Source organism: Rhipicephalus microplus, chromosome 1 (genome assembly GCF_043290135.1).
Source record: "Rhipicephalus microplus isolate Deutch F79 chromosome 1, USDA_Rmic, whole genome shotgun sequence".
In the NCBI taxonomy this organism is placed as follows: Eukaryota; Metazoa; Arthropoda; class Arachnida; order Ixodida; family Ixodidae; genus Rhipicephalus; species Rhipicephalus microplus.
In genome coordinates, this window is record NC_134700.1 from 266,095,151 (window position 1) to 266,109,117 (window position 13,967).

At 45.0% G+C, this 13,967-nt stretch overlaps 1 protein-coding gene across 1 annotated transcript in view; it reads right to left on the bottom strand.

Annotated features, from left to right (window-relative positions):
* Nucleotides 1–373: 373 nt before the first annotated feature.
* Nucleotides 374–13,967, bottom strand: part of LOC119160135 (uncharacterized) — a 65,593-nt gene continuing 51,999 nt past the window's right edge. The window contains exons 2-3 of the mRNA XM_037412848.2: nt 7,507–7,620; nt 374–991 (exon numbers count right to left, since the gene is read on the bottom strand). Coding sequence (XP_037268745.2) covers nt 831–991; nt 7,507–7,620 — 275 coding nt within the window. The 3' untranslated portion in view covers nt 374–830. The remainder of the gene's footprint in view (nt 992–7,506; nt 7,621–13,967) is intronic.

A 13,967-nucleotide genomic window follows, 5' to 3' on the forward strand; every position in this document is an offset into this window, starting at 1 on the left:
AAAAATGTGTTTGGGCGCCGGCCTTTTTTTTGTGATTTTCACACATTTTGTCAACACTCAATCCGTTAGCATATTTTATTCATTTTATTATTTTTATATAACCTTCTCCTATATTGAGTACGTGCGTACTTATGCGGGTACCCGTATATATATATATATAGATATTTGTTCTTAAATATATTTGCTTATATATGTATGTATATATGTATCTCTGAAAACCACAGTGGTTGCGGGCACGGACGTGTCGATGCGTGCCGCGAGAGTATTAGCCCCCTGGCGGTGCGAGGCAGCAGTGTATGCGCCTCGCGAAGCCGGCTTTTCTGCAGCTCCGCAAAATACACAGATTCGGCAAACCACGTGAGACGCATTCGCGACGTTACCTTCGACGTATATAGTTCATCGTCCGTTTCGCAACGCACGACTGCACACACGGGGTGTTTCACTCTACGTTTCCCGTAGTGTCTGGTGTTTTTTTTTTTTTTTTTTTGGTACAGAAATCTCACGACAAGATGCAGACGCCAGGTTAGCTTCGAAAATGCGCTACATGTGGTTGCCTCTTAGGAACGACGTTGGAAGAACACAGCGCGGGGCACGAGCAGCGAATCATTGCGTGCCGGTATAGAAGGAGGAGGCTGTGACATCGTCGGCGACTTCCGTATACAGCAGTGCTTCGAAGTCCGCAACTACCTCCGCGCCATCTGTTTGTCCTCATGACTAACACTCTTGGAGGTCACGTGTACAGTCGTGGCGATGTCACAGCCTCCTTCGGTTACACAGTGAGGGCGTTGGCGGCGGAGAAAACCGAGCAGACGAGAAAAGCCGTGGTCGGCCTAGAAGCGCTGCCGTAGGGACCTCTTGCTGATGCCGAACCGGATGGCCTTGTTGGCGACGCGCACCTGTCGCAGCTTCCTAGACGCGGCCAACCTGCGCAGCATCTCGACCAACTCGCCCGCCGTGTAGCGGCCGCCCGTCGATCTGAGAGACCGGCGCACTGCGTAAGAATCAATCAATCAATCAATCAGTAAATCAATCAATCAATCAATCAATCAATCAATCAATCAATCAATCAATCAATCAATAAGTAAATCAATCAATCAATCAATCAATCAATCGGTAAATCATACGCCACAGCTGTAAGAAACAAAAGAATTAAGGCAATCTATAAAGCTCTCTTTATTTTTTTTTTCACGATGTTTCGGATTGACTGGCTCGCCAGCATTTTTGATGTTAATGATCTGTCTGTGTCACGGCTCTCTTTATGGTGCCTTTATCCATTCACGAACTGATGTTAGTTCAATCAAACTTCATTTCAGCCTATAGTTAATACACAACTTTGAACTAAAATTACCATCGCCAACACAGAACACGCTCCACAGAAGAAAGAAACGGCACAAACGAGCGCTGACTTGTCAACTGCTTTGTTATTTTCAATGCACATTTACGTCCGAGTCAGTCCTGCTTGGTGTGCTTATTCCACGCTGTCCACTCCACTGCTACAGTGCTTAGGTGGTGCAGGGAAAATGATTAAGGTATATTAGATTTGACGCAGATCAACAAATGTGCGATATTTAATTAGTCAGATGCATGGTTCTGGTTAATTATTATAGTTTGGGCAAAGAGAGTCACATGGTTACATTAAACAACGTAGGAGTACCCTCTGCGTTAGCTCTACATGCGCCGTTCGCCTAACGATGACAAGTTCACTCTTTTCAAGTCCCTTGATAAAATGGCATCGTGCGGATTAAGGTGGGATGTAAATATGCCTACGCGCAATGCTTTATCATGACACGTTATATATAAAAACACTAATAATTAAGCAGGAGCGTTTACCCGTGGCATATAGCCTGCAATCCCACTGTACTGCAGCCTCGAGTTGTTAAAAAAAACTCCTCATTTATATCTTTACAATTCCACTACGTTCTCTATCTCAAGCGTAGCGGGATGCATTCCTATGTAATTCTTCAATGCTCCGTTAAAATATTATCGCAGTGGTAAAACGTGGCACAGAATGCGTGCCCTGCAGGAATGCGCAGTGCAGGCATTCTGTGGCACGTGGACGAAAAGAATCTCCAAGATTCTTCTCGTCCATATACAGCTCGGCGTTTGACGCAGAGCATTTTCGTTCGCGCGCTCGGCAACTCGGCGATTAGCTCGACGGCCCTCCTAGCCTGTGAGTGAGAAAATGAGAGAACTTACAATAGGGCGCTATAACTCACGCTATCCAGTCATAAAGTGCGGCAGAGTTCGGAGTCGGAGAGCGGACACGGAACAAGCTCTGCGCTCAAAGACGATAGAAGCGATGCTGTCCCGCCCGCGCGGCTGAGGAGAGTCCTGCCGTCGCGGCCTGTTCTGAAGCGATAACGGCGATTCTTGCCGCGATCCCTCGGTCGACCCCGGTCGTTTGCCGAGGACCTTTTCCTGCGCTCATTAATTGTTATTAGAGCGTACGGTACGATTCGAGGGTCCCACGTCGCTTTGCAATCGTTCTCTGCCTCCCCCACCCCTCCCTCCGATCCCGAACTTCCGTACCTTCAGAAATCACGCTCTCTCTCTCCGCATAAAACGAGTTTCCTTGCCACGAATCAACTAATTTCATTGCTATATTTTTTTATGTTTGTGTTCATTATCCGAATACCATGTCGTCTGTCGATTTCGAGGAATTTCGCTGTAAAAATCCGAAATGGGCGCAAATGATGACGGATGCGGCAAGCGGCTCCAGATGGGCCCAATGTCACAGAGATTAGTGATCGTTAAAAAAAAAGAAAAAAAAAACAGACGATTTCACAGAAACTTATATATCTCAGATATTTCATTGGTGGCGTTGTGCGCGATTTTAAGTTCGGCGCTTGGGCCGAAAAGGGGAGCGACATTCAGTGTAGTTCGAACGAGTCGCCGAGGGGCAAGCCTGCGGAAAGCTGTTCAAGCCCGGGCATTGTCATTACAAGCCGGGTAGTCGGTCTGCAGTCCGGCGTCGCAATCGACCACAATGAGTTTCTGTCGTGACATCTTTCCCGGAAGGAACACGAGCGGAGGCCCGTCACCCCGACGACCTTCTGACGGCAGCGATGGGACACCGTGGTGCCGCTGTAGAAGTGTGATGACTCCGCCCCAGTCAAGGACGCTGGCGTGGACGGGTGCGGACGACCCAGTCGGACATGGCGTGTGTTTTGGGATTGGACAGTATAATTTGGAGCCCTTTCCCTAATCCACGGATATGGTGATGAGACTCTTGAAACCAGCCCTTGCGGGCTACTTAGAGATATTTTCGATGTAGAGCTTTTCGACGTGGGGCTTTTGGACACGAGGTTGTCATATGTAACTCCCTTCTTGGTTTCTCCTCTACGAAATCCACGTAAATAAACCCCTGTAAGATATCTTCCTAGTAATGAGCCTTCGTCCCTGCAAGATGGGCTAAACGGGTCCGGTTGCCTTCGACGAGACCCGCCGGACCCGAGCCGCAACGACTGGGCATCAGGGGTTGGATTCTTTCAGACCCCGGTCCTAACAGCGAGAACCTGGCGCCGAAAACCGTAGAGAAATGGGGCCCTCGAAGATTCGCCGTGTATGCGTCGTCTGTTGATTCATGCTTTCTCACTCGTTCGCTTGTCGATGATCGTGCGTTCAGGAAATGGCAGTCTGATCTTTTATTGAGGTGAGCTGTCATTTTACGTTGCCACATTTTACAGTATACAGTAAGCACCGGGATGAAAGTCCAATCACCGGCATGGAGCAAGGAAGCGCTTAGGAAGTAGCATTGTGCAATGCGATGGAAATATTAAAAAAAAAAGTAGCACATCAGGCACCTTTAGAACGGCGGCTGCATTTCCAATGGAGGCGGAAATGTCGTAGGTCCGTGTGCTCAGATTTGGGTGCACGTTAAAGAACCCCAGGTGGTCAAAATTTCCGGAGCCCTCCACTACGGCGTCTCTCATAATCATATGGTTTTGGGACGTTAAACCCCACAAATCAATCAGGCACCTTTAGAACGAAATGCTTCGCCTGCGCCCTTTTTTTCAATAAAGCAGGCACTCTTGATTTCTTTTTGTCTTTCTGCCCGCCAGCCTCGTAAAACACTTCTAGCGGGGGAGCTCTGTTCAATGATTCAGTACATATGGCACGCTCCAACCGTTTTGTACTTTCGGATCTTAACTGAAAAACGTGTATCAACTAGAAAGAAAACGAAGAGGCATGCCGTAAAACCCAAGCTGCTCCTGTACTGCGTGACAAACGGCAATGATACGAAGATCGCTATTCGAAAATGTCCCAGCTTTGCCGGTCGTTAGAGGAGTTATATTTACGCCCGTCTGTTTAAAAAACGGTTGTAATAAAAAGGAACTTACGGGAATATTTTTTGCTACACTCAGAGTTGAATCTATGTGCAGCTACTGCATTTGTCTGTGAACCGAAGGTTCTACGTCTCGGGACTTTATACTTCGTCGCTTCAGGCTCGAAAAAAAAAAAAAATGTTGCACTCTTGTGATGGTAATATTTTCGATGAAAGAAAAGGCGAAGCATGCCTAGAACACACTCCTTCAATGCACGCGTGTGCCTTGACATACGTGTTAAAGCGCGACGCAAAAAATCACAGCATATCCACGGAGTGATTGATGACGGGTGGGGCGAAGCGTCCGTCAGCCCGTCCGTGCTTCCGTCCGTCCGCGCGACCATCCGTGCGTCCATCCATGCGTCCGTCCATTTGTCCATCCGTTCGTCCGTCCATTCGTGCATCCATCCGTCCGTCCGTATGCTAGTCTGTCTATCCGTCCACGTGTCCGTCCGCGCGTCCTTCAAGTGAACACTCCAAGTACCGCCATCTCCCATCTCGCACCCCCTGTGGCACATCTAGAGCGGGTATGTGCCACTGCAGTGGTTACGTACTACTACTACTGCTAAATACATTGGAGGATTCACAGACCCATGCCTTAAGGAGCTTTGCTCATAAAAAAGAAAAACCACGGCTAATAACAACATTACTACTACTACTACTACTACTACTACTACTACTACTACTGACCGAATCGTATTGGGTTAAGAAACTATTCTCTCTTTCGCTGCGATTAAATTTTAGTATCTATCCTGCAGCCTATAACTTAGAATGGTTAGCGCATAAACCTTTTCTTTTTTTTATCTCAAGGTTACGAAGAAAGACCCACACTAGCGCTCCTTTCAACTGTGCTCAACAGTGTCCGCCCGCAATACTTCTACACGCTAAACACCCTGAAGAAATATTCGCTATTTTGACAGCCGCTGTCTTCTCCAATCATTTTTCTTGAAGCTTCGGAGTACAGACACGCATGCGTCAAACTTTGAAGCTTAGGGAGACGTTGATAGAGTACCTAGCTGTCCAACGACCTCACGTCAAGTGCAGCCACATAATCGCAAACTTTCAGCCCTTCATTTTTTTTCCTTTTCTTTTTCAACACCTCTGATGCGTCGCTTCAAAGCGAATTCAGATTTTTCTTGCGGATGGAGCCACCACAAGTTTCACAGACGACCGTTCCTTTTCCTACGCACTCTTTGTTCCACTGCAGCAAAAGGGCAGTTCGTTCCTCTAGCTTTGACTATAAATAGCACATTTTCTTTTTTCACTGACGAAACATCGAAAATGCAGGGGTAGCTGTCGAAAATACTCTACTTGAGTATATTTATTTGAGTGACGAGGTAATGCGACACCATGAAGCGTCAAGCCACACGGGAGTGATGTGCAGGGCGCTGCGTTTATGCACGTTGTCTTTTGCACATATCATCCGCATGAATATGTGACTGCGTTGCATATGAGTTATTATTTTTTTAAATATAGCGTGACAGGTTGAATACGCTGATTATATACAGCTAGCTACGTTTCTGAATTAACCGATCGCACACGGAAGACAAGGAAGCCAGCGGCTATGTTCGTCATTTAATTTCAATCTGGAACGACGAACCGCGAGAATGTATGTGTTTGTGTGTGCGTCTACATTGATTATGGACCCACTTAAACGGAATAAAAATACATGCACTGCGTATCCGCTCAAAGAGAATAGACGAAAGAAACATATTAGTGAGACGTAGAGACACAAAGCACAAGGTTGTGGAGGCACTTAATGATGCGAAAGAGGAGTTACTCTTATCTCAAGTCCGAAACTTTCGCAATTCTTCTTTGGTCCTCCCTGTCCTAAAGGTCAGGCGGGTAAGAAGGTCTTCAAGAAAGTTTCGTATGTAACAAGCGTCGGTCTTTGTCAACGCCTAATATATTTGCTAAATCGCAGCTTATACGCAAGCTGTAGTTCTCGAATTCTTCAATTCAAGCTGTTCAACGGCGCGTGGCCCTCATAGTTCGCGCGATGAAAGAACGCTTTCTTTTCTGGGATACTTCAACGAGGTGGCTAACCTTAAGGCGTGAGTTTTTTTTTCCTTTTCAATTGCATTTCTACACGCGTTTCAGTTGTCTCAATCGAACGAGTGCCACGACTTCAGTTCAACGAGTACCACAGCTTGCGGGAGCAAATTAAGTGCTAAAATTCAGTTGTCGTAGGACCGTGAGTATCTTGAGGTGTTACTGCTTTATTATTAGCTAAGACATTTTTATGTTTTTGTTTGGAGACAATGGATACAATATTCGTCCGAACGCTTTCAAGAAAGCACATGAAGCAGTCACATTGCCATTCCTATTAAACATAAAACTATGCTAAGAAAAAAAAAAATGGTTGGGGTGGGAAACCCTTTTGAACATTTTCTCTTGGCATTACACGTTTTGTAGGTCCGTGGAGTAGTAGCGAGTTCTCGTCTGAGTTTCTTAAACTGCAATAAAAATACTCGTTTTTCTTTATATATTTGGACTTACAGAAATAAAATGAGGCGCATGCGATGAAGAAGAGTTTCGTATGTTGATGTACTCTACAAAAAATGATGTTGTTTTTTGAAGAGAAAAATCATATTTAGCCCATACGAAAGTGGGCAGCCCGCATCCTCGAGTAGCAGGTGCTCCCAGAATCGCTTTCAGCAAATTTGTAAAGCACGCAGGCCAACTTTGAGATGCCGTAACTGAAATAAAACGTAACTGTAGCTGAATTAAAAATCAAACAATGTCAATTATTTGGGTAAAGCAAAAAACGCTTCGTATTGCACAGAGAAAGAACCGCTTAGGCTTGCTTCCTTAAGTTTTTACATTTGAGCCACTCCAACAAATGTACGCGTACTCTTGAAGCGGCAAGAAGAGAGCAGAGGGGGCGTACTTTAGTCGAAATCTGTAAATGGGCCCGGACAGGACGTGCAACAAGAAGCCAAAATAACCGCCTGTCACTTACAGTAACAGACTGGATTCAAAGATCAGGCTAGGGCGTGAAAGGGAGGCAGAAAATTGGGTAGGCGAATGAGGTTGACAAGTTTGCGGGTATAATGTGACCGCTCCAAGCACAGGACCGGATTGATTGGCGAAACATTCGGGAGGCCTTTCCCTGCAGTGGAGTGAGAGGGATGACGATGATTATGATGATGAAGATGACGCGTGTGAAATACTCCACTCACTGAGGTCATCGTGCCAGCGGTAATAACCAGAAGACGGCGGTGTTCCCATCCACGGCAGGCTGTATTTGTTCGTCTCGTCGGGTTCCTGGTCGGAATTGCTTTGGAGCCATTGATCTGCATGAAAGAAAAACTGCGCTATAGAAAAGACGTGAGGAGCTAGATAATTGGCTTCGGTGGTGAAGTTTGGGCAGGAATTCTGATGGACAAAATGTAAAGCCTTATTTTCAACCTGTTTACCGCAGTTCTCGCCTTCACGAGATACGTTTAGTGTGCTTCGATTTCACTCCATAGTTTTAAATTGATAGCTGCACCCGTCCCCTTTAACGCCTACTTCAATAATTCACTAAAGTTTACGGTCGTCATCATTATCACATACCTGCTTTCCTTACTGAATAGTCCTTGTATCTCTTAGGCTGACTGGTGATTTATTTCAGAGAGAGAAAGTTTTTTTTTTATTAAAAGGCAGAATGACAAACCAGCGTATTCGCTCACTTACTTGAGACGAGAGGGAGGGGGAAAAGATGCCCTAGGCAAACGAGTGCGGAAGGATATGCGATAAAAAGAGAGAGAAGAATATTCAGGTTGGGTAATAGCTGTCCTGATTGATGAATGCACTGAGACTTTACAATGTAAAATGCGAAAAAGATGGCGCACTAACGCGCGGCACATTTCCTTCATTGAAGCATCAATGTTTGCTGAGAAAGCCTAAATATTCTGTGTACAGCAGCCTGTCGGCACGGTTAACTCGAGCGGTACGACACGTGTGCTCTCCTCGCTTCGAATGACGTCAACGCCGCGAAGTGTTGGACGTGGTATGTTTGTAGCAAGTAACGATAGATGGAGCCTGCTTTGATTTCGCTTGTAAAATTAATTGTCACTTTTCCTTGACCGGCGGGTTGAATACATTCACTTGGCTGGCCCATATTCACCTTGTTTCTGTCGTGGCGCGCGTCGGAACGTATATAGCCACGAAAAAAAAAAAATGAGGCGAAGACGAACCAGCCAAGTGAAGGTATTCGGCCCGCCGGTCACGCACAAATGAAACAGAAGTTTGTAAGTGAAATCGACAAGTGCTCCATCTATCGTTAGTTGCAACAAACATACCGCGTCCAATGCTTTGTGGCGCTGGCGTCAGTAGAAGCGAGAAGAGGCCACGTGTCAGAGCGTTCGTGTTAACCTTGCTGACGGCGGTGTGTCAACAATAAGTTGAAATTAGCAGGTGATGTCGATGAACTTGTTGTTACGCAAGCTCGAGAAAAAGCTGGACGCCTGAGCAACCCCAGCAGAAAGAAGCAGCACTGGAAAATAGCTTTTCTTCCGTTTCTTCTTTCTGCTGGCGGTGCTTAGGCGTCTAGGTTTTTCTCGAAGTACAATGCTTGACGCCGTTTCCGCGGGCAGGAACCCAGCATTCGTGTTAACATCCGGGGACCTTGGTCGAGCTTTTAGAGGTTGTCTTGATACTGCTTATTTAACCTCCAGAGTAGCGCGCACGCACGCACGCACGAACACACACGCACGCACACACTACTCCCCCCGATTTTCCTTTTAGGAGAGACCACGAAAGTCATCCGACCAAGCCAGACAGTCTCTCTTTCTCTTTTTTTTTTCAGGATAGTGGGGTCGTTGGACTCTGATCAAGTCTCCTGTTCCATGAACGCTTCGCGTTTCCGATTTTTTCCGGAAAGAGAAAAAAAAAAGCGCCTGTTCCTTTTTGTTCTGTTCCTTTCGACTACACATTCTCAATTTCTATCAGTCAGCGCGCACAGCTGAATGGCGTTCGCTCAGTGGATGACATTTCTTGAGTCAATAAAAAAAAGAAAAAAAAGAAGACGAACGCCTAGAGCAGAGCAGCTTTCGTTTCGTATTTCCGTCCGTTATCCACGACGACATCAGGCAGTCTGAGGGAGCACAGTGGTTATAAAGCTGGAGATATACGGAAAAAAGGACCATTGGAAAAACTCGCGCTATTTTTTTTTTCAGAGAGGAAGGTCGACGTCTTTATTGCTCTCGTGTATCACGCCAGTCGTCGACCAGTTGTCCACGGAGTCAAAAATCGAAGCAGTCGACAAAAGAGAGCGATCGAGACAGACGAACCCCGAGGGATGTTTTTGCCCCAACGACCTCGGCTCAGTCAAGCGAGAAGATCCGTACAAGCGTCGTCGGCGTGAGTGTCAGCCGGCAATGATTTTTGTTTAAACTGAGGCACAGAAAAAAAAGAAGAGCGAAATACGCAACTACCGGAAGCGTAGCCGGATAGACGCATAAGCTGCAGGGATGCAGTCTTCACTAACGATTCAGAGCGCCGCGTTTCAGAGCGAACGCAGGCTAAAAATAAGAAAAAATATGAAGAAAGAGAATGAAAATGTGAAATGAGGCTTAGAATCCCACGGAGCTGCTTTGACTGTTGGCACACGTCTCTTACGATCGCATTGCAGAATGGGCTGAAATTAAACGAGCATATTATTTGTCAACACGATTATTTCTCTCGACGCTCAAGATCAGCTCATCGAGGTTTGAATAGCGGTGAAGATTATCTTTGATTCGAACGTATTCAAGGCACAAGTCAGACTGAAATAGTAAACCGGTGGATGATGAGATGTACACGAGTGTGCTCAGATTTGGGTGCACGCTAAAGAACCCCAGGTGGTCCAAATTTTCGGAGCCCTCCACTACGTTGTCTCTCATAATCATATGGTGGTTTTGACGCGTTAAACCTCACATCATCATTATCATCATCATCATTATCATATACGCGAGAAGGTGTACTGCGAGCAGAAGGACTGTCTATGTATTTCTTACAGAAAGTGTTGCGAAGAGATAATATGTGTCTACAAAAACGGGTTTTTGAACTTGGCGACAGCTCGAAGAAAAGGGACCGACGACAGTTCTTGGAAATTGTCTTTTAAGTTTGCGGAAAGCTTTGCGTCAGTTCAATAACTGAGCGTAGCACTCAAGTTGTCAGCGCCAAAATGCTTGCCTCACTGGAATGACAAATTGCGGGTTTTAACTTGCGTGTAATTACATGCTCTGACTCTCTCTGTGTTGTCTGCTGTAACATAATTGAATCGCCAAACTGTGCTGCGTCAATTTAAGACCCCTTGTACGGGCTGTCGAGACAGTTATCGTTGTAAACGTTTCTTTTTGAGAATACGCTGACAAAACTTTGATACAAGCGAATAGCAGATGTTGAGCAAATATACGTTGAGTGTTAAAATGGGCGCGAGCAAAAAAATGGTCCTGTTTTTCTATGTCGCATTTTCGGTCTTGTCACAACGAACCATTCATTCTTGCGTCAATGCCAGCAACGGCAGCATCTCGAACTTGGCTTCGTCTTGCGCTTCAAAGCTATCCGTAAAGCACGCTTTAAAGGATGAACAAAAACGAGGTGCTAATGGTTGAGGGCGTGTTTTTACTCCGTTTCATACGTCAGGTGCAACGCTATGGAAACTAGCAAGGCTTCTTGTAATACATGCGCTTGTAACAAGAAGTAGTTTATCGGTATTACTACGCGTAATGTTTTCTTTTTTTTAACGATGTCCGTTGAAGCCGTTGTCGTAGCTTCCCGTCGGACCGAAACACAGGTGTTACATGCGCCGTACATTAAGCGTTCTTAGGGCGCGTAGAGGTTTAAAATAGACCTTAATCTGTCCGTGCATCTGTGCATCCTTACGTGCATCCGTCCGTCTATCTGTGCATCCGTCTGTCCTTAATACTAGTCGGCGACTTCAGCGTAGTCATTAGTGACTTGGGACCTGCCTTCGCTCCATCATCACCACTCACGTCATAGACGTGCAGTGATTTTTCTGTTCCTTTTTAGACCCATTACTAAATTTAGAGCTTTTGTGCCCAAGAGATGAAGGAACCTCATTATTTGCACGGCTATCAATAAGTTGTTCAGGATCGCCGAGCGTCTCCCGTGTTTTTCGTATTGTGGCCTCCGCGATTTCACCTTTTCACTCGCCTATCACCTTTCGCGAGTATTTCAACGACGCAGCTGTGATCATTATTGATCTTTCAAACTTTTGCTTACCTTGAGTTCACGCTCCCGGTACTGCCAGGTCACAAACGCAGTGAGCCCAATTCAAGGATGTTCTAACCTACTTTATGTTGTCCGTGCTATATAAAGTATTTTGGATTAAAAAGTAGCGAGCGCATAGTTTTTAACCAAAGGAATGAAAGCAATGCAGATGGCGATCAGCCACAAGGATGCTCTAAAGAGTGCTGTTGTATCTCGAGTGAACTTGACCACTTATGTGGTTTTACGTGTCGCAAGGCACGAAATGATGATGAAGTGAATTTTAGCAATCTGAACCTATCCACATCTCTCTTTCGCTCTCTCTCCCCCCTCTCTCATCTTTTTATTACCCTTCGCTAATCTTCCAGTTCAACTTGTGCAAGGCAACCAACTGCAAGCTTTTCTGGTTAATCTCCTTCCCTTCGGCTTGTCGGTTTCCTTCCTCCTATTCACGATTAAAGTGATACGTGGCTGCCAAGATATGAAATCGGCTACGAAAAAAAAGGGAGGGGGACGGAAACGAAGTAAAGTAGTCTTGGTGATATAAAAAATAAAGGAAGACAAAGAAAAACGTGTGTGCCGTTGATGAGAAGCAATTAAATAGCTATTGAAAACGATACACGACGAAAAAGAATCTAAGTGTAACTTTGCAGTGAATTCCTGCACCATAGCGCACTTATCTTTCAGTACTAAGCTCATATTGTTACGGTAACGAAATGCGAATTTGAATAATGCATCAAGCTGATTTTTATGGACAATGTAAGACGCCTGATTGTGACTGTGACAGTTTTTTTTTGACAACTAACTAGTGAGGGTTGAAACCACTATAATAGCAGATTACAAATAAAAGAGAAAAAAATGCTTAAACGACTTTCACTGCATCGTATTGTAATGTATTAAATGCAAGGGGTGTTGTCATTTGATGATTTGTCATTTGCACATTGTCAGTGTCCGTTTAGCAGGCGTAGGAAAAAAAACGATTGAAGCAGGAATAATGATTTTCAATACGCGAATAAAAAAATGTTACACAAGAAAAGTGTTTTTTTGAACAGAAAGAATGTGCATAGGATAGCGCTACCCGTGGTCCGTGGTTCTGACGCGGCAACGAAAATCTGATTGCTTGCAAAATAAATAAAACGAATGAGAAAAAGAAAAAAAAGAGAGAAAAATATGATATATGTATGTATATATATATATATATATATATATATATATATATATATATATATATATATATATATATATATATATATATATATATATATATATATATATATATATATATCAGGTTCGTTAGCGTTGAATCTTTGTAAGATCAAGGTCACGTTATCAATGGAACACTATGAACAGTTGAGAAAGCTAACTGAATAAAACTTTCCGAAAAAAGAAATTCTGCTCGACGTATCCTCTGCAGTAGTATTCACGTAGTGTGGGATAACTGGTGGCATTAAAGTACAAAAAGTGCTGTCGAACGTCTGCGCTGAAACCACGTTTGTCTTCGTGATTCTAACATCCTAACTGCGTTGAAGCTGTTCAGTGGCACGTAGTAGCTTGTACGACGAGGCGAGGAAATAATTGTGCCGCCGAACCGTGCGAAGCGCCGAGGAAAAAAAAAATGAAACGCCCTTCATCGTGATGGCGTGTGTGCTAGAAATGTGACCTTGTCTATAATGTTTTATTTATTTATTACTTTGAATATTTATAATCATTCTGAGACGTGAGTTGTAAAAAGAAGAAGTAATGACACTGTGCCCCAGACGAGATCTTCGTAAGTCACCGTGGCCGGAACCACCCTAATTGGACATTCGACCCCCTGGAATAAATCGAACATCATTATACTTTCCCTCTGTGGTATGCGGTGAAAAAGAGTATATCGAGAGCGGAAGCAACTGCAGCAACTCTCGTAGTCCACTTTAGACTGGTTAGAAAAAAACAGAAATTACAGCGGAAGTATCTCGAAATTTGGGAGAGGTGGGGGGAGAGAAAAGGGGACTGCGGTTTTTGCTAGAAGTAGCTGATGCATGAAACATCTGTGTAGCTTCGAAGAGGCCGCCAGTAATTAGGACGCTTAGACCTTGAGATTAGCTCGCGAATAGCCCGGCTCATCCGTCTCGTGAAGGATGCTTAATCCCGGCTTTCTGACGCGAGGCATTAAAGTATCCAAGGGATCCCGGCAAAAGAAAAAGGGGTGGGGGGGGGGGGCAATGCCCACACGGCCTTCGGCAGAGTAAGTGAAAGACGGTCACCAACGACGTTCCTAGTTTATACAGAAAACGCGATTGCAACGTGATCAGCGTGTTCCACTCTGTGTCTTCTTACTTCTCGCGTTCGCGTGATGAACGCTGCTGCTCCGACCGCAGGACATTCCGCACTCCACTGTTGCGCAGCCTTAACGGTGGCTGCTGTTTTTTTTCTTTCCTTCTTTTTTTACACGTTTTCTCGATCG